Below are 26210 nucleotides of genomic sequence, written 5' to 3'. Positions count from 1 at the left end.
CATGTAAAAGGAGGCTAGTGCATTTCTAGTGCATGCTTAATTAACTTTTAAAGCTCAGTTACCAAATAGTGACTTTAAGTGCAATTTTAATAAGACTAAACATGGAAATGTAAAAAAAAACTGATTGTTGTTACGACCACAAGGAGTCAGTGGATTTTTCAAAACTAACACTTGAATTTGGCAGTGTAAAATATGAGAACTGAGACTTTGTTACACCCTCTCTACTAAAAAGGTTGTTGCTGTCTGACTACTAAAATGCTGTGTGTCCAGCTAACCTCAGTGCTGTTCACTATTAAGGTCACTGAGAGCTAAAGAAAGAGAAAGTGACAAATTTCTTGGTGACATTATGATGCTGACCTGGGGGGATGCAAACCCATGTTTAGAGAGAGAGAGAGAGAGAGAGAGAGAGAGAGAGAGAGAGAGGGGGGGGGGGGGGGGGGCAAGCCAGGTGTTTATTTTGCCTAATGTGTTAAGGGACAGAGGGCCGACACATGCTTCTAAAGGAAAGATTTAAAGACCTGCACATGAGTAAAAACGCCATCCTACACACACAAACACACACACACACACACACACACACACACACACACACACACACACACACACACACACACACACACCGAGACACACATGCTGAATCTCACACAACCTTTGCACTGATCATTGTTTCTTGCAGAGCTGAGTAGCCTATTAAAAAAAAACTTGCTGAAAGGAAAAACATTGGTACTTAAAAAGATGACTCAAGTAAAAGTACTCAGTAAAAACTAAAATGGCCACTCAGCAAAGTACATTGCAACTTTTGGAATTTGACCCCATTTTTCTCCAGCGTGGTCAAATCTTACCTATTAACTAGCTCACCCTCTTGACACAGCAGCTGAGCTGTTTTACTAAGGCTGAGAGCTAGCATGTGCATGCTTTCGGAGTGCTAATTATGTTCTCTCGACAGCACAGCTGAACACTTTGAGAAAAGCGCTATCCACCTTCTGCATACATCACCTCAGAGACATCAAAGATTACTTAAAAGTCAGGAGTGTTGCTCAGACTGACAGAGGTAAAAATAACGCAATATCCATCCATCTCTGTTGTGCTAAAGATAGAAAACCTTTGACCATGAAATTGATCTATTCCAGATATAGTCTGTGAAAAAGTGTTCATTTTAATGTTTTATATTGTTTGAAAAAGCAATCTTGTAAACAAAATATGCTTGGTATGACAGCTACAAAAGACGTTTCTGGTTGGTCATTCGCAGCATATGTCAGTGGACACTTTTTTAGGCAGTGCTTAGCTATGTATTGTCATATAAAATGAATGTTGCTGAGACTATTTGACAAATATTGAACGTATGATGGTGGTGTATATGTGCTGCTGAGTTTGATTTACATTAAACAAATATTTCAGTGGGCATAACAAGCAAAATGTCATCTTGTTTTAACCTCCAAATGTTAGTTTGTAAAAGTTAAAAGAAATGTAATATAGAGTGTTGCTTCTCACCACAGCACTGGGTCATTGTTCATATCCATGGCGCTTCGGTTAGTGTTTCAGAGCCATGTTTTATGCTAGTGGGTGGAAATTTGCAAGGAATGAAAGTCTGATTTAAAAAAACAGCGGTTTCCTTGATCTTGGAAATACCTCTATATACAAGATCACGTTCTGTTTTTTCAGAAAACGTTGATCTGGAGTGACCAGTCTTGGGAAATAATGCAACCCTCCAAACCCCTCCCCAAAATCTCAAACTATTTAACTTAAAGTGTAGATTTATAGTGAGCAAGGGGAAATGAATCTTACCCGTGTCAGTGTTTCACACTTAAAAACTCCTTTGTGTCCTTGAAATTCCCAAGTCTGTTAATGTTGGACAGGCCATCTATCCTTGTTGTATACTTTTTAACACCATAAACACGTGTTCTACACCATTGTGTCTGTTGTGTATGTGTAAGTGACCGACTGTCCATTCTGACTAACTTGTCCTCCTTGCATCTACTCTTACTTTTTGGCCTGTGGAACATTCTGTAACAAGGTCAAAGCAAAGCCTGTCTTCTCACACTGAATTGTTTATCAGTTTAGAGGCAGGCTATCTATAGGTCCAGCTCTAATTGCAGAGGTGCACTTGCTTTGGGCCTGTAACATGCCAGTCTATCTCCATGGCAGCAGGAGTAGAAAGAGGTATAATGTGACAGCACAGCCAGTAAGATACACCCTGGTTCAATTTTGCTCTCTTCTTGTCGTGAGCTACAGCGGGATGGTCCGAGTGTCCCATGAAAGTTTGACGAGAATTTGACACAGAAGGACTTATTGTTTTCTCTTCCTGTCAGTTAAAAACAAAAGGCAGGATCATCAATCACCACAGAGCACTGTTATACTACCAGTGGTGTGTGCACATGTACTCATATGTACGGTACATCTGCATGTGGGTGTGTGTGTGTGTGTGTGTGTGTGTGTGTGTGTGTGTGTGTGTGTGTGTGTGTGTGTGTGTGTTTGGCATTGTGTCTGGTAGAGAAGGCAGTAACCCAAGCTTTACTGCTTGTGCGTCAGACATGTTATTCTCAAGACTGTCTCTACTGACAGAAGATATCTCTTTCTCATTCTGCCATTGTTTCTTTCTCTGTGTGTTTCTCTCATCTCTCAAATAATTTTATTAATATGCCCTAATGCATTTTGCATCGACCACTCTTGGCTTGTTGGTCACTTGCATGCGTCTGTGTGGAGCACACTGTTTTTGTGCACCGAGGCAGTTCTTCAAGACTAAAGGTTTCCAGTCATGCTAGAATAGCCATTGCTTATTGTTGTTTTGCGCGTATAAGAGGGAAACACCGAGGTGTAAATACTTGTTAGACTCTTGCTTAGGGCTCTATAAGCCGCACTTTATCGACTGTCTTCTGTGAGTTGTGCTTCAGCATCGGAAACAAAGCCCGCTGTAATTAATCCTAACAGCCCTGGCACTCCCTGACCTGCCAAGTGTTATTGGAGCCAGCACATTATAGTCACTGAGCACTAAATCCATCATTAATGCGAATGCTTCATGGTGGTAAACATGTCATTAGCGGAGGAAGGCTGGCTGCCTTGGTCTTCATCATTCAATTAAGTAGCTGAAAAGGCCACTCGAGTATAAATGACACAAAACGGATATGTGTGGCTCATGTGTTTGTGTATATGTGACTGTGAGCAAAAGTATCACCACAGTTGCTGTTTGAAAAACTGCTTCCAAATCCAACACCTTGATGGAAACCCAGACAAACATCAGACAGTCATCAGAGGCAAATCCACAATTGTGATACAGATGTGCAGCCTAGCTGTAAGTATAAGGAGGAGCAAGGACTTGAAGCCTCATTAGCAACATAAACAGATGACTTTACTGTGTATGCAGTATTAATGTTACATTTCTGGAGTTTGGTGTTATTAAATATATTTTTCTACTTATATTAATTGGCAGAAGTTTGGCAAGCTCGTTGGAATTTCAGCTATCATTGTAATTAATTAACAGAATATATTAGCGAGTAAGGCCACTCACAGTGTTATAGTGTATTAAAAGTTCAAATTCACAAAACCTTCTAATAAAATGGGTTTTAAGGATGGTACTTAATTGTATTATTCTATAACTATAGTATACTTTTGTGCTATCTTATAATCCCTGTATGAAAACCTTAAAATGCTTCCTGAGAAAATCTGACCTAAGTACACTATTTGGAAACATTTATGGACACCTGACCATAAGATTTTGAATGTCCTTTTTTGAACATCTCATTTCACATTTAGTCCCCCACTTCATATTTAGCTGTTATATTAACCTCTAGTCTGGTGGGAACATATTTCACTAGATATTGAAGTGGGGTTTTGGAGATTTGTGCTCATTCAATGACAAGGGCATTAGGAAAGTCACGTACTGACAGTGGCAGGCACCTTCAGTGGTGTACTACCTGAATCAATCCACCTCTTAATACCATCATTATGACAAAACAGCTATATAAATCATATATAATCATCTGCATCATGGTTATATAATCATCTGCATCACAGACAGGTATCTCATGCAGTGAGAATGAATTCCATTACTAAAGCAAGAAACCCAATTGACACACTTGTCTCCTTTCACTGTAGCCACATCTGCGCCACCCGCATACATCATCTCTATCACAAGCATCAATATTAACCTCATAAAATATGTTCCTGTGAATTATGGTTTCCCTTAAAAACTAAGGCAAATTGTGTGTTTTTGTGCAAATTCTACAGGAAAGAAAACACAAAAGTACAAATAGTTCAACTGTATGAAAATGTTTGGCCCAACCTTTTCTAAATCTGTTCGGCTTTTCTTGAAAATACCATCTTGTAAATGTCCTTGTATCTGTGACTTAATCAATTTCTTCTCCTCTGGTAGCCATTGTGGAATGGAAAAAAAAAACAGCTTATAAATCCACAAAATCTATTTTAGCCTGTGCAGTTTCTGACAATTGCAGGTTGCTCTCTGACCATCCAATCAAAGGTAGTGGAAATCTTGACGTAACTGGACACCTTCTAGGGGACCTAAGAGTGGCCAGATCACAGTCTGATTGGTTAAAGCAACAGTTTCAAGCAACATAGATTTTAATCTACCAAGAGCCCTGATAGGATAGAAACTCTTAACTTATACTTGATGGTGCAGTAGCACATTTGTGAGAAAGGCTATGAAATAAACAGAATAGACTATTAGGAATAATTTAATACATATTCACAGACATAAATATTCTAAAACGTAAGTCAGTGATTCTGATTATAGAATATAAACCACAGAGGAGGCCTTGCTGGCCCTGATTGTCCATGACTGGGTACTGTTGTAGTATAAGGGGGCTAAAAGTGCAGTCAGTGTTCCAATTAATCTCAAATGTGTTCTGTAGGTTTGAGGTCAGAGCTCTATAGCAAGCCACCCAAGATTTTTCCCCTTCCACAGGAAGCTTGCCTTGGGCTCAGTTGCCGTTGTCATGATTGATAAGGTTTGGCTCTCCACAATGTTGAAAAACAATATTGAACAATATTGATAATTGGAATGCAGATAATTATTATGCATTATGTCTACTATGCATATATTAGGGCACAGGTACCTGGAAAATACCTGATTTATTTAAATGATTTGTTACCATTTTCACTTCACCAACTTATCAAGTATTCCAATCACAAGAGCCCAAGAGGTTCACTGTCTTACAGTAATACCTGTAAATCATTTCGCATTTTGAGTTTGAGGCAAATGGCAAATGGGGATAGAGAGAGAGACAGAGATAGCAAGAGAAAGAGAAAGAGAGAGAGAAAAATAGGAAAGGAGAGAGAAAGGGAGTAAGAGAGAGAAGGAGGATCAGGGTGGATCGTTGTGTCTAAGCACTGACAGGTTTATTCGCTGTTTGAGTTGGTGACAGGAGAGTTAAAAAGGATTAAGCAGTATATCTTCACTCCCTTTCTCTCTCTCTCTCTCTCTCTCTCTCTCTCTCTCTCTCTCTCTCTCTTTCTCTCACACACACACATACACACACACACACACACACACACACACACACACACACACACACACACACACACTTTTTCAAACTCTGATTGCCTAAGTTTATGTTCTGCAATTTTTCAGCATTGGTTTTATGTTGTAGAGAATTCCACTCAACCTTTCCCAACCATGTATTAGCACTCCAGAACATTCCACAAGAGTAATTCTCCAAATTGGCAGAATAAGGGGCATAGCATAAGGGGGATGGTCTATGTAGCATTGTAATATGGCTTTTCATACCAGTGTTTCACATATTGGCACCTAAATTCTACCTAAAAAGATGTTTGAATTCAGTAGGTGTGGATGAATCTTCATCTTCTCCATTCCTCAAATTTTTTATTCTCCAGCTTGTCAAAGTCCTCCTTGGGCTTAGAAAACATGCCCAAATATTGTGAAACACTCTTCACTAACTTATGGTTTGTCTCCTGCAAGTCATCACTGACCAAACTATCATCTTGTATTGCTAAATATATGACTGCAGATGATGCAGTAACCTAAATGAGGACACATTGCAACCCTCCTCGTCTTACTCCACTCCACTGGTTCAGGGTAGCTTACAGACTACTTTGAGCCAGTCAAAGGGGTCTACAATCATGCAAAAACTTAAAGTCTAAAATCTCTTTGGATTCCTCTACAAGGAATCATTCAAATACTCACTTATGACAGCAATTGGACATAACTGGACATTTAAATTATTTGATTTGGTTTTCATCAAACCACTTCTGGATATTTATTGCTGTGTATTGCTCCATTATCTATGGTATGTTAAATGTAACAAAAGTGGATAATGGAAATGTATTAAATAATAGTAATTATTTACACCACACATTTCCTGATCTGCTAAGCCAAAAATCCTCTTCTTATAATAACCAGGCTATTTTCTTACCTGTTTTTCCAATTTTAAAATCACCCACTTTATAATTGCAGAATATGCTCACCTAGTCCCTGATATACTAATGTGATCTTGACCATCACCTGCAGTTATCTTGCATTTGTTTTTGGTGAGTTTGGATAAATTTTCCCTTCTATTTGTATTCTTGTTTTGGATTAAATAACACCAGAAGAACAAATGGAAATGTGTGCCATTCCAGATCCTGTGTTATATTTATCAGGCACTGTTATCTCAGAGGAATGTTCATCTATTTTTCACGGTTTACCAGCTTTTATTATCTAAAAACTCTAGAATAATCAATTATGTGTGGTCATGTTTGACATGCTCACTGCTTCCTTCTATATTTGTTTAGGAATATCCGCTGAAGATAAGATATCCTTCACAACCTTCACTCTTTTCATATACCTAATTTATATATAGATGGTACAGTAGATTTGAGAAAATGTACATCTTTTGTATGGACTTCATCAAAATTATGGTTCAAAAGAATATTAAAGTTAAAATTTTTGTAAGTGCAGCTGACATTTTACAATTTTATCTTTTTGGTAATTTCTTATAAGTTAATGAGATGGGAAATAAATAGTGTTTTGTTTGGAGACGAAACCCAGTTGTGGTTTGTTATTACTGTAAAATTGTTTGTCCCATAGTCATTTCAATTCACTTGGATAAGATTGAGGTTCTTTGAATGTAAAAAAGGAATATTTTAATTTTGTAAATAATAAAAAATATGTATAAAGATTTTTTATCTTTAATAGATGTACCTAGTTGTTCAGTGTACATTTTAATACATTACAGTAATCCACCCTTTATAGCTGTGGTTACGTTCCAAAACCGCACATGATAAACGAAAAAAACACGATAAACGGACGCTACCCCAAAAATGCTATTTCATGTATACAGTACTTTACTGTATTAACATTTTACTTCATTTTATAATTAATAATTATATTTTTATTAATACATTTCATTATTTTAACATAAAACTCTATAAAAACAATTCCCCATAAGTTTTCTGGTCTATTGTGCTTTTCGCAAGAGACCGGGAAAATCAGTGAAATAAATTAGTTATGTGGCAAATGCAATTCCTTGATAAACCTGGGGTGCGAGATTCGAACCGTGGTAAAGCGGGGGGTTACTGTATATAGTATAGACTATATAGTAGTATAGACTACATAGTTGAACATCTGTATCAGGATGATTCTACAATAAATGCATAAAAAAAAAGAGGACTAGGAAAGTGACATCCAGCATAAAAATTCATGAATTTATAGGCTCTTGTGCAGTCACTCAGACTTGAGAATTCTCTTTCCAAATCATCTTTTAATGTTTCTTGTGCATTCATATCCAAAACAATGCCCCCTGGGTGCTCTCTGTAGCGGCTTACAAGTTCATGTATAATAGACAGAGGATTTGACCAGACATGCTGGTATTGATTGGGAGTAATGATTGGTCAGTCCCATTAAATGTGACTCAATATGCAGAAAAGTAAATGAAAAGGTCAAGCTATAATATTTTAACACACCCTGGTAGGCATGCTCTCTCATAGACATGTATACACTTTTATTTAGCCCTGGTTCAATTAAATCAATTAGTTCTGTCTCGACTATGTACAAGTAGCATGTTTATGTGGATGTGATGGAAACAAAGAGGTAGAGAATGCCTACATTAACTATGGGAATATAATTGGTGAGTTCATGCTTTGCACTCAGAGTTCAATATTAGTTTCATATGAAACATATATAAATACCTAATAATATAGGTTTATTATTAATATCAGTAAAACACATAATTTATACTTCAATTACCTACATTCTTTTTGATATGTGAGTAGTTCACTTTATTACAGTGGAGCTATATGAGTGGTAGAGCCGCGTGATATATTAAAATGATATGAAATATCGCAGTTGTTCTTCACGATATGCCTCAAGCGAGTCTGTGTATCACACAGGCTCGCTTGATCCAGATCATTTCTACTCATTAAAAAAGTTGTAAAAAGTCAAGGTTTTAGGATGACACAGATAGCATAGACTGTGCCTTGTTGAAGATTACTCACGGTAAACTGTAACCACAAGGATAATAGATGTACACTCGTGCACAGGGGGGAACTCGAGCAGGATTTCTTCTGTGCGTGCAGTACAGGCTTTGGCTGGCAAGAAAAAAAATATGTTGTATGTACAAGCAAAGTTGTTCCCCACACTCACAAGCTGCTACTATTGCTTTTGCTTAAAGAAATACTGTTTTCTTTTTGCCAACAGTGGGTGGTCCCAACTGACCTGACTGGAGCCTTACATATTATTACGCATGCAATGTATTAATTTTTTTTTATAGATTTTAGGTACACAGTATTTATAGTTAATTTGCTGTGTTAAAAATCTTCTCCGTCTAAATGGTGAATCATTTCTGGTGAAACCTGAGGTGATTATTTTCTGAAAGCTTTTACATAAGATTACTATTTGTCTCCTTAATTACCTTGACAATACATCAATGTAATGATATATGTAGATCTCCTGTAATTAAACAGAGTACTGGGAGTGGTAAAGGTTTCTATAGTAATTGCTAGAAAAGTGAATGTACACACATATATGTACGTACAACACATATATAGAGTGTATATGTGTGTGGGGGGCATGAAAGCATCTTGCAATAGTAGCAGACACAATATGATATGACAGAACTATCTCTGGAGCTGTCATTAGCTACACTTCTGCAGAACCGTGCAGAACCATGAATCTAATATATCTATACTTTTTCCATCCACTGAAGCATCTGGATGTGTTCAGACCTATTTATGAAGGTGAGATGAAAGACAACAGGTTTGTACCATGCAGAGATGTATATAATGAACAGAGGGATGAATCTCCACCTGATATTACAGACAGAACTGCATGTTATCAAACGTTTGACTGGAGTTCAATATGCTTCAAAACTCTTATGTTACTCTTTTCTTTTCTTTGCAGTGTGCTGTTTTGTGGTGCACAAAAGGTGCCATGAGTTCGTCTCGTTTTCCTGTCCAGGGGCTGACAAGGGGCCAGACACAGATGTAAGTAAAAGTCAGAGATTTTTTTGAAAATGTCTACGGTTATATATTTAATGCATCAATGAAGTAAAAGCTTAAAGTGGAAGACAATTAGATTGTGTGTATTAGTGTGTATAACGTTTAACATTAAGAATCTTCACTAGGTAAGTGTCCTTCTGATTCAGCCCTGACTGGCGTAGGGTTGCTTGCTCAGGTAACACAAATGAATGACTCATGGCATTTGGCTCAATGTCTTTTAGTTTAATAAACACTTCAGGAGGATTATTGAGTCGGTCAAAGAAACCATATTTGTCCTTGTCTCTGGGTTGGAAGCATACAGTAGTAATACTGTACAGAAAAGGGCTTTCGGAAATAGTTTCTAACAGCATTTAACTGCTTTATGGCACTTCATGATCTCTAGCTTGAAAAGATATCAGCAAAAAAGGTCAGGCTTCACATCAGAAGAATGAAGCATGAATGAAATCCCACCCCAAAGTTGAGGAAGCAATCAGTTGATTCAGATTATTGATGACTAATACATTGATATTCACTATATGGACAACGGTATTTAGACACCTGACATATGTGTTTTTTTTCTCTAAACTGTTACCACATAGTTAGAGGCACACAATTGTGTAGGATGTGTTTTGATGTGGTAGCATTTGATTCTCCCTTCACTTGAACTAGGAGACCCCAAACTGTTCCAATGCCCTTGTGCACAATTCTAGCTCAATGAAGATTTATGAAGTAGAAGATATTGAGTGTGCCTGCTTTAGAGCTCGTCCCCCAACTGAACTGATTTGGGATGAATTGGAAATTTTTGGCTTTCTAGCCCAAAATCAGTACCTGACTTTACTAACACCCTTGCGGATAAATGAGCGCAATCTCTACAACCACACACACACACACACAATAATTGTGAAGCATCTTTTCTGAATAATGAAGGTTAATTAATACAGGATGTAATAATTACAGAAAGTAAATGGAGAATGCGATGTTCAAAAAGTGCATATGAATTGTATGGTCAGGTGTCCACAAACTTTTATAAAATATCATGTATCTTATCTTGTGTCTTACATAAAAAGCAGTGATACTATGTATAGTACATTACATTGTATACCTATAGATGTTAGAGAAAAATAAATTCTACATTTCTCTCACCTGTGATTGTTAAATAAAGATGGTCCCTGAGTTACGATGGTTTGATTTATGATGACGGTAGTGTTTCCGGTAGTGACGCAGCAGGGAAGCATAGCAACATATGCTTCAACTTCCAATTTTAAACTGTCCCTTTTCTGCTTACCCGTTGCCACATACATACAGTATATACTATATAGTTAACATGGTACATTACTTTAACTTGCACTGTTTTGCTAAATAATTAACTTTAAATTGTTAAATTATTAACAAAATACAGTATACTAACCCTTACTGATTCTTTAAGACTCCTGGGTTGGTTAGACCATATGAACAATATGTTTTCATGCTTGAGACACAGGGATGAGTCTTGAAAACTGTGCGATGTTACAGCCCATAATGTTTACTGGTCTTTACTATTAAACAAAACAAATAGATACACATTACAGAAAGAGTTGTATCGCAGTGATTCATAGTAACAAATACCAAGTTAAAATTGAACATTTTGAAACAAAACAAAATAAATTGTATCATACATAGACGAGGACTATTGTCTGCCTTAATACTGCAAGTCACACTGTATATAATAAAACGATTGTGTGCATTTTTGCACTAGATTCCTCGACTAATACAGTTCCATCTCACTTAGGTTTAATGCAAGTCTGTTTTAATTAGTTTTCATTGCATGTGAATTTGACTTGGATGTTGATTTTCCAGAATTACGATTTAAACATGTTCCAGTGTTTTGGCTCAGAAAAGCATGAATATTTAGAGCACGGGCATACTTGTACGTTGTCTCTGAATTTGAGCAGCCTATTTGTATATCTTTGCTCATATACATGTCACAATGTAATTATATTTTGTTAGTGAATTTGGGGTGAAATCAATGAAATTCTAATGTAAACTTGTAAAGATTTTTACACGAAAACAGGAGCTATGTATGAAGTAAATTCAAGTTTTATCAAAGAGAAAACAATTTAAGGGAAAATCTGTTTACTGTGCATTATCATGCTAATGACATAACGTGTGAATAAAGCACTCCAATGCACTTTTCCTTGTTGGATGTCAGGTAATCCGGTTATCAGGCTACAATGGATTATGATGGACTTCCTCGGTTTTGCTTGCTTGTCCACTTATTGTGCAGTTAGCCACATCAAATCAATCTCAATACAACAAAAGGGTTGAATCAAAAATTTCTGGTGTGTGACTCGATAAGAATTACTTTAATACTTGGAATTGGTTGCTAGAAAATAAAAAAACCCATGTAAAAGCTATACACATGGAATTCATCTGCGTTTTCCACCATTTTTTTGTGTGCATTATTGTTACAGTACCTTGTCCCAGTGAGTGGAAATAGATTACTCATTCTATATCCCACCATATGTTTTTTGTGGCTCAGTTTTGATTCAGTGCAATGTCACAGTGTCATGACCTTAACACTCTTCACACCTCCAGACCCAAACCACATGACTCTGCACTAGATTGCATTCCCTCACGTCCTTTCTACTTCTCTCTGAATCTCTCAGGTTTTTTTTATCCAGTATTCCACTCTTTTCATTTTCACCTATTTACCTTATCAGCTATGCCATGCAAAAATAGAATAGGCACCTAATTAAAATGTAACTTTGTTGCATTAAAATACAAATCTTTTTTTTTTTGTTATGTACATTTATAAACAGCCTTGGAGCCTGCATAGGTATTTTACTGTGGCCACACATCCACACGACTTCCTCCCTCATCTATTTCGTAATTTCACCAAATTTAGACTATATTCCAAATTATACACATTATTTTACTATTATACCCTCAAAAAGTAATGAATTTAAAATTTGGAGGGATTTTTAATATATTCTATTTTTTTTACTGTGTCCTCACTCTTTTTAGTTGGAAAAAGCACAGAATTCACTAACACGAGTTACTTACAAATAAAATAAGTAATCAGGATAATTACTCAAGAAAGAGCTCATTTGGTGAAAAGTGACCTGAATTATTAATAAATAGATTGCATATTTTTATGTCCACAATTCACCCAACAAATCATAAAAACTTTGTATTTTCGATTCTGTTTTATTTGTTTTTTATTATGACATTCTAGCCCTCACAGCCAGACTTTGTAAAAGTTTATTCCCACATGCCATAATAAGTGGCAACTAAAAACTCTGCTGTAGAATTATCCTCATTGTACTATGTGAGTCTTAATGAAGTGGTAAATGTTCTATGGCCACAATACCACTGAGGCATTCACGAACTGTTGATAGTTTTTTTTATTTTTTTTTTAATGGATTTTTTCACATGCCGCTTTGGGTTTTATGTGTGAGACAAGAACGAATGACCTGCCAACTTGCTAGCAATTTTCAATCCATTCTCTCCATCTCTCAGACACCTCAGTGCATTGATTAAGTCAAGGCTGATGCAGTGTCTCCTGTGTTTGCATGTACGGTGCTGTTTCACTTATCAGTAAGGTATTTATAAGAACAGCACAAGGCCCTAAATTCTTTGATCGACCCTTGCGAGGCCTTTGATCGACCCTTGCGAGTGGAACCCGTCTTGGGTAAACCTCTGTATGACCCTGGCCATTGTACTGTAACTCAGTTTTAGAGTATCCTCTTATAGTCTCTGCCATCTTTGTGGAGAGCAACAATTATAATTCTCGAATCTTTGCCACGAGGTGCTATTACAGTAAAACTAATTAACATTAAACCTATTTTTGAACATTATTGATCATTTTAAACTTATCATTATTAATATATCATTTTATATTATTAATATATCATTTTGCTGCTTACTAGAAATTAATGCAAACAATGTAACATAGACAGCAGGACAAGACTATTACAAGCTTGAAATGTACTTGTAACGGTGTCATATATATATTTAGTTTTATTGCAATCAATTTTTTTTTTTATTTGATTATATTGAAGAGTTCAGGATGCACATGCATTTTTGTGAGACCTTGAAGGGCCATATTTGAGGTGTAATTAAAAAAGAAACGGTAATTAAAATTTCTACAAATGGTTTATTGGGTTGATGTATTTTTCTTGTTTCTGTTTGAAAGCTACTAGCTACATTATATAGACAAATTGCTTAAGATTGGCATGGTGCTTTTTTGAATATCATATTCCACCTTTAGTCCCCATTTGCTGTTATAATAAGTTCCAATCTTTTGGGAAGGTGTTCCAGGTCAAAAACAAACAATGGTCAGGTGTAGTGCAAACAGACTAAACTAGTAGGAGGCAAAATACTTAAATCCAGAAATGAATTTAGGTCAAACCAAAAAAAACAACAATGCAAACAGGCTTGAGCGTATACTTTGCAACATGTTAATTTGTTTGTGAGTCTGTGTGTAAGTGTGTATATTTGAGCAGAAGTGTGCTCTATCAGATGCTTGGTGATTGTAAACGTGGTATTGGATATATGTTCTGCGAAATGTAGTCCAGAGCAGCCTTATATGTACGTGTGCTGTGGCTTCTGCTGATAAGTGAGATTTGGTTACTGGGTTGACCTGAGCCAGACCTCCACAAATTATGATGCTGGTCCAATTACGTCAGCAACCAAGTCCATGGACTGATTAACTTGCAAATTGCACACGTACAAAGACAGACTCTTCTTTCTCACTGTACATCATTAACACACCTGCAGTGGAATCAGCCACAAACAAGCTGCACTGTATGAGGACAAACTCTTCTTAAGGCATTTACATTCACTAGACCACTAAATTGAAACCCCCATGCAAGCAAAATAAAAAAAAATAAAAAATCAACACTGTGGATTCACGTTTGTTATTTTTTTTTGTTTTTATGCCAATCGTATCATTTAAATTTGTTGTATTTATCCGCCACACCTTAAAGGCCGGTCCGTGAAAGTATTGTCCAACATTAATCTGGTCTGTGGCGCAAAAAAGGTTCCGGACCACTGCATTAGATGATGCACACAATCACATTTCAAGGGTTTAGGATGCATTCCTTTCCTGCTCACAGTGAACTCCAAGTAAGGCATGCAAAGGTATTGTTTATTATTGTTTTACTTTGAAAGCTAAAATCAGCATTTCTTTGAAATATTTTAAAAGCTCAGCATGAACACACGCTTACACACACACACACACACACACACACACACACACACACACACACACACACACACACACACACACACACACACACACACACACATTTACACTTGTTTCTTTTTAACACACCTAACTCTTCTTTGTTTGTGCCTATTTTAAAATTAGGTTGATACTGTAATTAATTGGAATGTATTCTTATTCATTTTAATAAATGCTAAATTTTTAAACGTTATTGCAGTTCAGAACTACAGGAAGTTTCGCAAACCAAGTCAGTGATTGTTATTGTTCTCAAATAAGATTGTGTTCTTAATAATTCTGACTTTTTATGTTAATTGCTAGTTTTTTCTATGAGATCATTTGCCTAAGATGAATCATTTTATGAGTGAATGAAATTTACAGTGAAGCACCTATACTGCTATACTTTGCTTGCATTTGCAGTGCTTCCTGTATAAACAGAACCATTTCCACAACAGTTTGCTACGCTTTTACTATTGTGGATTGTGGTGACTCATACACTGCTGCACCAACACCCTAACATATTTTTGGTTACATTTCAAGGAATATATTCAAGTGAAATATGGCAGAATTAAAACATCAGTATGAAAAAAATGAACTATAAATGAACAGGGAAAACTTTTTGTTGGAAAAAAGATTTAGCTGAAAATGTTTGATGTTTGATTGCTTTGATCAGATACACCTTTTACAGTATATACCTCTTAAATGTAATATGAACAGGGTTTAATAGCAGTAAATCAATTTGGCAATGTTGATGCCTTTTGTACAGACGTTGATTGACATTTCACTCCCAGTGAGGAGACATCTAGGCCAGAATGGTGTAACACTGCCAGCTTGATTTATATGCATCACAGGTATGGTTGGTGCAATCTCCTCTGCAGAACCTGCTTTGATGGCAACTGCACCAGATAAGTGAAAAACTTGCAGGAAGCTAAGCTACAAGCTACAATTTTTTAATATGTTTGTCTTCAGGCCTTCTGTCTAAGAATCCAGCAAATTTTTGTTCAAAAAGGATTATCTTATAGTTTTGTTTTCTTACATGAAGACCAAATTTTTAGATCTACCAGTAATGAACTAGTCCCTGAACATACTCCATTTTGTACAAATTGTTTATTTAAGAGAACTTATTTCCAATTGCAATTGCATTACAATACAAAGAAAATCTCTTTGGCTTTTCCCTAGCCCCAAGATGTATACTGCTGTGTGTCTCTTCTGTATTTTTATAACTATTGGTATCAGTATTCTCTCTGTTATTTAATGACTGGCTCTTCCGTGCACCCACAATTCATCCCTCTCTTTCACAATGTGTTGCTTAAGACAAAGTTGATCAGCATTCACTGAGAATGATAGCAACCCCATCACCCCAATGTGTGGTGAATGTTATTACACTTGCCTGGCCGCCATGTGCAGTATCACCCTCTGTTGGATGCTCAAACCGATAATGGGACTTTCCTGACAGAAGGGCAGAACTTTCCTAACAGAAGGAGACCAGGTGGGGGGGGGGGGGGGGGGGGGGGATACCACCCCAGAGAGCGATAATCAGCAGGGATCTTGCAGACGTCAAGCAGATTGAGCCTGCATGGCATTTCCTGCTGTGCCTTGTACTTGTATGTAGCCTACATCGTGGACCTACACCAGCCATCCAATTGTTAGAGCAGCATATAGTTACCTATGTAAAAGTGTTTCTGTGAACTCTGGATAACTGCCAGAGTTGCTTGTCATGTTCAGGATGGCCAGGATCTGGGGATCTAGGTGTGAAAATACCATGAACAAGGTGGCATCCAGGTGTTATACACCACTCCTGGTGATTATCCGGGGTTTATATAATCACTACGTATATAGATAGCATTTAAATTTATATCAGAAATCATAGTAATTGGCATGGCAATAAAGACAAATTATTGATCATGCATGGACATTATTAATGTAACAAATTGCAGTACTTCCTGATGACTTCTTTTGGAACTGTTGGACAGCAGCTTAAATGGCAGAGATGCTGTAGTCGAAGGGCCATGCTTTTGCACTTAGGCAGTCTAATTAGAATTTCATACCACTTTTGAGTCAGCATAGTAGCTTTCCAGAGCAATCAACATGACTAAGAAGATCTGAGAGGTGCAGCTGTTTGGCAATGCTTGCTTACTTTTAAAAGGAATTCTCTTGTAATAAGCACAGCTGGAAATGAAAGACAACCTCAGCACCTCTGCAGCACATATCCAGGCTACAGGATAAATTATCTTTTATTGACCTGTTTTATTTTATTTATTTAACTTGGTTTTATTGTGGTGGTTATTTTATCTACCACAGTGCTATGAATAATTAAATCATCTCTTCCTATTAGCATAGTATAATATGACAAAAGCATTGGAGAGGACACAGAAATGCAGCATTCACAGCTGTTTTGTTTTTAATCTTCTTCTGGAAAAAAGGATTTGAGCTGTTTTTGTTAAAGGCATCAATGATAGTTTCAATGTATCGGGAGGTTTTGAAGCAAAAACTCCCTCGAGGCCCTAACGCATGCTTTTGTTTTAAAAAAAAAGGAGATTTTTACTAACTCATTGTCCTGCCAGCATTTTCTATATTTCTTACATCCTTCTAAAATTCAAAAGCATTAATAAAATGTCCTTTTAAACTTCATTTAAGGTATATACAGACTCCGAGAGCTGTGTGATTAAAGCGAGTACAGACTATCTGTTTGACAGGAATCCTGTTCCCAAACAACATATTACAAATCAAATGAAAATAATGACCACGTGTTTATTAGTGTCTAATTCTAATTAATATGTATCCAATATCTACTCAGTACTGTGAATCTTTTTATTGATTTAAATAATTTTGGATAGGCTGGATAATTACTAAGGCATATGCAAGCCAGGAATTGGTTTCTAGAATAAAATATGTTGTGGTTGCAGTTAGACTGTAAAAAGTACTAATGGTAGAAAGCAGTCAGTCACTGTTGCCATGCAACCAGGACTATCACAAGTTCATTGAAGCAGCATTGTAAAAGGGTTCCTGAGCATGATGGCTATTGGTCTTCTTAGCACCTGACAGGGAATATCTAAAACTTTTTGCATGTAGGTTTCCTGATACAGTCTATCAAAGAGAAAAAATGAACTCTTGCATATCTTATAAGTAGGCAAGTATTAGTCTGTTTTGTAAAACTTTTTTTTTGCAATATGTTTCTTCTACAAGTTGCCTGTCTGGTTGAAGGCTTACCATCTGTTGCCACCATTTCTATTCCACAGAGGATGTAAAAGTTGGGAGAGTGAAGGGTCCTAATAGACTTACACCAGCACAGATGTACTCTCATGCACTGAGAGTACAGTACAAGACAGAATAAACTCACCAAGGATAGATCAGGCAAACCCATAGAAAGTGGCCATATTGACGACAGTATATCAAAGAAATATTTAGCATTTATTGTTACTGTTATGAGCATGTGTAATTCTGGTGACATGAAAGCGTTGATGTTTCAAATTAATAATAATTATTCAATCTGGTTATAATGCTCTTCACTCTTCTGGGAAGACATTCTACTAGATTTTGGAGTGTCCTTGTGGACATTCGTGCTAAGGTGCATAAGGTGCAGTGTAGTCAGCATTCCAATGCATCTCAAAAGTGTTTAGTAGGGTTGAGTTCAGAGATCTATAGCATGCCACCCAAAATCTTACATTTTCATTTATGTAAACTATATCTTTATTATATATATATATATATATATATAGATATATAGATATATATATATATATATATATATATATATATATATATATATATATATATAGATAGATAGATAGATAGATAGATAGATAGATAGATAGATAGATAGATAGATAGATAGATAGATAGATAGATAGATAGATAGATAGAGCTGGCTTTGTGAACAGGCCCTTGTCATACTGGAACAAGTTTGGGTCAGTGAAGGGAATATAGAATGCTACCATATCCTTAGACATTCTATACAATTGTGTAGTAACTTTGTGGTAACAGTTTGCAAAAGAAATACATATGAGGGAAGAACATTTGGGAAGAAACACATATGGCTGAAAAAATCAAGTGTCCCAAAACTTTTGTCCTTATAGTGTATAATCTCTATTTTTTTGGACAATGAGCACATTCAATTAAATATGTGAAAGGACAATGTGTACAGATCAGAACTTGGTGGTGGTACAGTCTGCTAATAGTTCTTTTGGCACCCAGTTGCCGTTTGTCGCAAAAATACCCTCAAGGCTCTAACGAATGCTTTTGTTTAAAAACTCATTGTCAAATAAGAATATGAGTGCATATTCTATATTTCTTACATCCTTCTGAAATTCAAAAGCATTTTAAACTTAACTTGAGCTTAAACTTTACAGCCTAGACATGTTTAACCTTGTTGAACTATTTAATGCAAACGTTGAAAAGATAAGATAAAAAGCAGTTTTTCTCATGGTGACCAGTGACAGTCAAAACTGTCAAGATACAAAAACATGCTCAAACAATTAAGAGTCACCAGTCCACCTACCTGTATGATTTTGGAAGGTGGGAGGAAACCCACACAAACACAGGATAAGGACACAAAATTCTAAACAGACAGTAAGCGAAGGTCAGGCTTGATCATAGGAGCCAGGAGCTGTAAGGTGTCAGCACTACCCACTGCATCACCTTGTCACCTACTATCAATATGATCACCTAAAACAACCCAACTGTTACCACAGAGTTGGAGGCACACAGGTGTATAGGATGTGTTTGGATGCGGTAGATTTACATTTTCCCTTCATTTGAACTAGGAGACCCAAACTTGTGCCAGAAGTACACAATGTGAGCTCTATGAAGATATGGTTTACATGGGTTGGAGTGGAATATTTTGAGTAGCCTGCTGTACAGCTCTGACCTCAACCTTATAGAACAACTTCAGGATGAATTGAAAACCTGGCTATTCTTCACCTAAATTAAAATATTTTATTATGCTTTTAGGGACCCAAACCCTACTCAGAATTCTTATTGCAAAGTTGGATGAACCAATCCTTCAAATAAAGCGGGAACTAATAAAATGTTTGGCTGATATAGTTGGCATTGCATTCCTGTAAGAGAAATTGGCAGTTTTTGCTATTTTACAAAGACCTTGCTTCGCCTACCAACAATTTCTGTGTTGATTCTGATGTATGTCTTTGTCATTATCATATTAAATGTCCATCTGTAGATAAAATGGCAACCTCCTGGCACAGGTAGAGGGTTTAATCTAAAATATCCTGATCATTCATACTTCAGTCACTGTTCACAAAAGTCACACAAACAGATAGTGTTTGATTGACCTGCTAATTAATAGCTTTGATTTTCAAGAATCATTACAGCTGCATTTTACTTTTGTTTCCTGTTGCCAAGAAATACATTTTTGGATAAATATTAGAATTTGCTGACAGCACATATGATTCTGTATGTAAAAAAAAAAAAAAATGGTGTCCTTTACCAATGTAGCCTTGTCTGCTGATGTTGTTCTTTGTGCGGGAGGAGTGAAAGCTGAGATGGCAGAAAAGTCGCTTCCCACCGTGCGCTCCTGCGTAGGTGGCGTAGGCTCCACATAGGCAACACACAATCTAACACATACATAAACACACACACACATGCAGACTCCCTCCAATATGAGCCTTTCCAAGTGAAAAACCCTACAGCAGCTAGTGTTACAGAAAAAAAATGTCACTGCGTTCCAGATTTGTAGAGGATTTTTTCTTCACAGTGCAGCCAGCGAACCTACAGTATTTGTTCTGTGGGAGCCATGCTGTCACAATCGCTGTGCTCTCACTCATTCTCCTTCAATTATTTGATCGTACTTGTTTTTATTGTAATAAAATGTATGCAATACTACTACACAAGTTGTTATTTAAATATTTATATGTAATTTTAATATCAGCTCAGATTTATTTCATACAATGTACACTTAGAGACAGAAAGCAAGCTCCACTGACATTTAATTCTTTGTTTGTTTCTTATGTTCAATATTCTAGACACCACTTGTGTTTGAAATGATTTTTTATATGTTCCCTTTGGATTTTTATTTATGCCAAGATTTGCAAAGCACACCTGCTGTCACAAAGTTCTTGATTGAAAGAATGAAAGTTTTGTTATTTTACTGTGTGTGTGTGTGTGTGTGTGTGTGTGTGTGTGTGTGTGTGTGTGTGTGTGTGTGTGTGTGTGTGTGGGGTGAGTGTTTTAGAGGGAAAGAAAGCATCTGCAATTATGTTTTGCCTGATTAACAGAGAGACTCCTTATCTACAAGTGGAAAAATAGAACAAGATGCTCCAAGAAAGCGTTACTGCATGATTCAATTAAGCAATTAACATCCTGCCATGATCATGTATTAAAAGACCTAGTTTTTTTTCTCTCTTGGAGTGTGTGTGTGTGTGTGTGTGTGTGTGTGTGTGTGTGTGTGTGTGTGTGTGTGTGTGTGTGTGTGTGTGTGTGTGTAATAAGATTTATATGTGCTTTTTGAACATGCCATTCCACATTTAGTCCTCATTTGCTGTCATCATAACTCTACGGGGAAGATGTTCCACTTTGAAGTGCGCTTGTGGAGATTTGTGCTCATTCAGCCACAAGTGTTAGTTAAGTCAGGTACTAATGTAGGGTGAGGAGGCCTGGGGTGCAGTCAGCATTCCAATTCATCCAAAATGTGTTCAATATGGTTGAGGTCAGAGCTTTATAGCGGGCCACTTAAGAGCTTCCATTTCAATCCATGTAAAGCATACCTTCATGGAGCTGGCTTTGTGCACAGGGGCATTGCCATACTGAAACTCTTTGTTAAAGTGAAGGGAAATGTAATGCTTTTACATCCAAATGGATCCTACACACAAATGTGCTTTCGAATTTGTGGTTACAGTTTGGATGGAAAACCACAAATACTCTAGCTGGAAAAGTTACTAATTTATGGTTAGTATCTAACCATGAATGCATAACAGCAAGTACTAGTTAATGTAAAAAAAATATATATAAGCAGTACAGTATAGTGCAGCAAACAAGCTAGAACATAAACTGGAGGTGGTGCATATTCATTGGAATTGAATGGACTCCAAGAATAACAATATTCTATACATAAAGTGTGATTACCAGCATACACAAGACAGTTGAAGGTGTATAAGTTTAGTTGTGTGTTAAAGTAGGGCTGTGTATATGCAATATGTGCCAACCATGCAATGTTGTTATTTGATCCAAGTGCAAAATGCGACATAGGGGTTAGAAGATGGGGGCGGTTTGCGAGGAGTTCAGTATGCCAATTGCTAAGTGGAAGAAGCTGTTACATAGGATGCTGAGAAGGCGGTAAAGGCTCTGGTAGCACTTCTCGAATGGGTTAGAAGTGAGCAGTGTATGGTTGGGGTGCGAGATGTCCTTGTTGATGCCTCTCACCCTCCATGCTAATCATGGGAAACACAGGAAATGTGAGAGTGATAATGAAGGCATGTGCTAGAGTCATGTGATTAGCTGTATGATGTAAGGACTGATTGGGAACGGAAACCAACACTCACTTGATGCAAACTTTATTTGGAATTAAACCATTTTTTTATTTTGAAATATATAAAAAAAAAGTAAATGTTTAACGTGTTAAATATTTTTAGGGCTCTATTTAAATGTAAGCAAATTGTGCGATATTGATCATGTTATCTGTGTTGCACAAAATATCGGATTTTTATTAATCTCTCCTGTTGAAGCACATGTTTAGATGATACTCCATACAGCTCGAATGCAACTTGTTATTAAAGTGACTATGAAATCACTATGTTTATATGAAGTAGTCATTTAGAATTTATTGTTAAAATTCAATTAAAATCTTTTTTTTATTAGTGATCTCTTTTTGGGACCCCTCTGTAGTTCTGTTTTCATTGGAGTATAAAAGTAAAGGAACCGACTGTAGAATTAATTTCAGTTCTGAATCTCCTGTTTCTTTTCTCTCCCTGCTGTTGGGAACATCACAGCCAGCAAGGCCAAAGAAAATCTTCACAGTCACGTTTTGCAGATAATTTCAATGACTTCCAGTGTGGAGCTAAAACATGAGGAGTGGAAATGCTCATGTTACCAAAATAATAGGAGCAGATGCAGGCACGGAGCGATGGGCCGGCTGCCCAACCAGCAGGCCTGCACACCATATGACACCTCGCTCCTTCCAAAACGCTTGTCCATCAGTTCACTAGCCATCCTCATCCTTGTCGCACACGCAGGCTTCTGGTCCCACAGATCGTTTAAAGGACAGCGTAATTAAAAGTCAACTTCATGCCTTCTCACACAAAATCTGCTTTCATTGCGTTGTACATGTTGAAACTTCTTGTTTCATTTTTAGCTCCAGTGCTTATTCATTTTCTGGTACACTAAATGGTACATCTAAATTCTATTAAGAAGTCCTCTTTGGTTCATTTCTGTATCTTAATTGTTTTTGTGTGTTTGTGTGTTTGTTTGTTTGTTTGTTTAGAGATTCTATCATTTTTCTGGCTTGTTACTGCTGAAAAATTCAGTTAGCAGCAGAAATATGCAGCTCATATAATATCATGCAGCTCATATATAATATGCTCCCTCACTTAATAGAATATTAATGCTGCTTTTACCCGAAATTCAATATTCTATCAGTATGAAAGGGAAAAAAAGGTTGTGGATCAGAAAATATTTCACCAGATATCAGAAAATTAGGCAAAATGGCAAATTGGAATTGCTGATTAGAAAAATGAATTTTATATTATATATATATATATTTTTTGTATTTCTTATATTTACAATATAAATGATTGTTTATGCGTGTCTGTCAGTGCAACGAAAATAACTCTTAGTAGTGTAGTTTTTAAGACAAACATTGGAAATCAGTTTCAGTATTAGAAAAAAAAGTGCTGTTTCTACCATTCCTTCTAATTTTCGTATTAATTATGATACATGATATCATTTATTTTCTTTATGTTAAAAACTTAATTGGACTTCATTCAAATTAACATATAAAATATTTAAAAAGTGCCCCACTAATGGAAGAAGGCAAAATTGCTTTTAATGGTAGACAAATTGATAAAAAACAACTTATTAGGCATCTATATACTGTATATTAAGGCAATTTACTGAGGCAAAAACACCATGTTATGTGTGAAACAGCAGCAAGAAAAATACACCAATTTAAAACATAGTGTTGCTTTATGGGCAAAAGTTTGTGGACACCTGGCTATAAGATTCATATGTGCTTTTTAAACAGTCAATTCCACACTAGTTCAGATTTGTTATTATAACAACCTCCACTCTATTGGGAAGATGTACGGTGAGGAGATCTGGGGTGCACTCAGCATTTTAATTGATTCCAAAGGTGTTCAATTGGGCAGGCCACACAAGATTTTTCACTCCAACCCATATAAACCATTTCTTTATGGAGCTGCCTTTGTGCACATTGTCATGCTGGAGTAGGTTTGGGTCTTCTAGTTCAAGTAAAGGGAAATTTAAATGCGACCATATACAAAGACATCCTTCTAAATTCTGTGCCTCAAACTTTGTGGTAAGAGATATGAACCACATATGGCTAGGAAAGTCAGGTGTCCTAATACTTTTGTCTATTTAGTGTAGCAAAATATCCTTAATGTCTTGTAGCATTTCAGCATTACCATTTGATAATACTGTTTCTTTTCTATGAACTGATGCTACTGTATCATGAGTATGAGTATATTTTATGAATGACTGAGCAGTGACACATCATCACTCGATCAGGCTGATTGTCACCGCATGGACATAACACTTTGTCATGCGTCAGTCGTGTCGGTTCTCGTCGTCACGAGCTTTTCTCAGGAAGTTTTTTGCCCCTGCTGTGAAAGACGTTTGCTGGGACAAAATAAGCATGTCACTCCCTCTGCTTCTCTGGAGCTCAAGAGGCGCAAGTAATCCTCATTACACTGCGCTATGACTCATCCCACCCTTGTTTAGCTACTGAACAGCCGGTTCATGTCACAGACAGCTCCTCGAGATCCTGCAGTGCTGCAGAGAATCTGATGCGTCCTGACCACACAATCTTATAAACATTTAATTCATATTTTTATTAAAGCATATTTTTTCGCACAAATTCAGCACTGTTGAATTCTCTAATCGGATTGCCTGATAAATGAACTCTAACAGCAGCCCAGACATGAGTGCCAGCTGTGGGGGGGAAACACAGGTTTGTATTAATGTGTTTGTTCTAATATGGATTGTTTCTATCACATTAACTCCCATTTATGACAATCTGTTCATTTAAAAATGAATTATGAATTTATAATCCATATACTCATTCATACTGTGAAGCTCACTGACGTGTATTTTACTTTAATAGAAGTTGTTTTTGGTGTCAGTGAGAGTCTTTTTTTAATTTTCTAGTTTCTTTAGGCTCTTTATGTCAAAATTCTTTGCTATTGCCTTAGTGTACTTCATATACAGAAACGATAAGAAAAAAATAAGTGACTGAAATATTATAGGAAAGAAGTTTGCTTGAACATCACTCAATAATCAATAGTACATCATTCTTGTTGACAAATCACATCCTGCAACAACGGATGTGATGTCCAGTACAATGACTAGCAAAGTAAAATATTACAGCTAACTTTCCAAGTCAATTATTTAACTATTACAGTAAGCAAATTTCAAAGAGATCAAGGACCACTGCACTAAAGCATTTATTGAACAATTTCTAACATGTATGTACAGTAAATTCATGCTATTTAGCCAGTGGTGGATGAATTACACAAACTGTGTGGTTAAGGTTAAGTGGACATACACTCTGTGAAATATTACTCCAGTAAAAGTAAAAGTGCCTTCTTTAAACTTTCACTTGCGTGCAATTGTATTTTCCTTTAAATGTACTTAATTATCCAAAGTACTATGATTTGTTATAGATAGATAGATAGATAGATAGATAGATAGATAGATAGATAGATAGATAGATAGATAGAAAGAAAGAAAGAAAGAAAGAAAGAAAGAAAGAAAGAAAGAAAGAAAGAAAGAAAGAAAGAAAGAAAGAAGTTGGACACAAAGGAAGGAGAAAATTTTGGCCAGGCAGAGGGACCGAGCTGGGAAAGACAGGTTAGAGCAATAAAAGGTTGAAGATGGAAATGTGTTGACTAGTGAGGAGAAGGTGTAGGGAGTATTTTGAGTAGCTGATAAATGAGGAAAATGATGAGGTGGAGATGGGGAAGCAGGAAGTGGATAGGATCAGTAAGGAGGAAGTGAGAGCAGCTATTAAGAGAATGAAGAGTGGAAAGTCATGATAAAAGCCAGATGACATACTGGTAGAAGCATGGAGTTGTTTAGGTGTGATGGCATCAGAGTTTTTAACCAGATTGTTTAACAAAATTGGAGGTGAGGAATGGAGAAGGAGTGTGCTGATACCGGTTTTTAAGAGGGATGTGCAGACCTGCAGTAACTACAGGGAAATAAATGTGATCAGTCACACTATGTATTGTGTGTTTAGAGCCTGGAAAGGTGGAAGAAGTGAAGAAAAGAGTGCAGGCAGGGTGGAGTGGGTGGAGAAGAGTGGCGAGAGTGATTTGTGATAGAAGGGTATTTGCACGAGTAAAAGGGAAAGTTTATAGGACTGTGGTGAAAACTGCGATGTTGTATGGTTTAGGTA

General features: G+C 36.6%; 2 protein-coding genes across 4 annotated transcripts in view; one reads left to right on the top strand and one right to left on the bottom strand.

Annotated features, from left to right (window-relative positions):
* The window catches only part of LOC310739668 (protein HID1-like), a 484702-nt gene that overhangs the window by 203629 nt on the left and 254863 nt on the right, over positions 1–26210 (bottom strand). The window lies entirely within an intron of this gene.
* prkcab (protein kinase C, alpha, b) overlaps positions 1–26210 on the top strand; it is a 169829-nt gene that overhangs the window by 53004 nt on the left and 90615 nt on the right. For both annotated transcript variants that reach the window (XM_083565842.1, XM_083565843.1), the window contains exon 3: positions 9350–9432. In XM_083565842.1, coding sequence (XP_083421968.1) covers positions 9350–9432 — 83 coding nt within the window. The remainder of the gene's footprint in view (positions 1–9349; positions 9433–26210) is intronic.

Source organism: Silurus aristotelis (genome assembly GCF_946808225.1).
Source record: "Silurus aristotelis genome assembly, chromosome: 17".
Classification (NCBI taxonomy): Eukaryota; Metazoa; Chordata; class Actinopteri; order Siluriformes; family Siluridae; genus Silurus; species Silurus aristotelis.
Note: the sequence above shows the minus strand (reverse complement) of the source record. Positions and strands in the feature narration are given on the sequence as shown.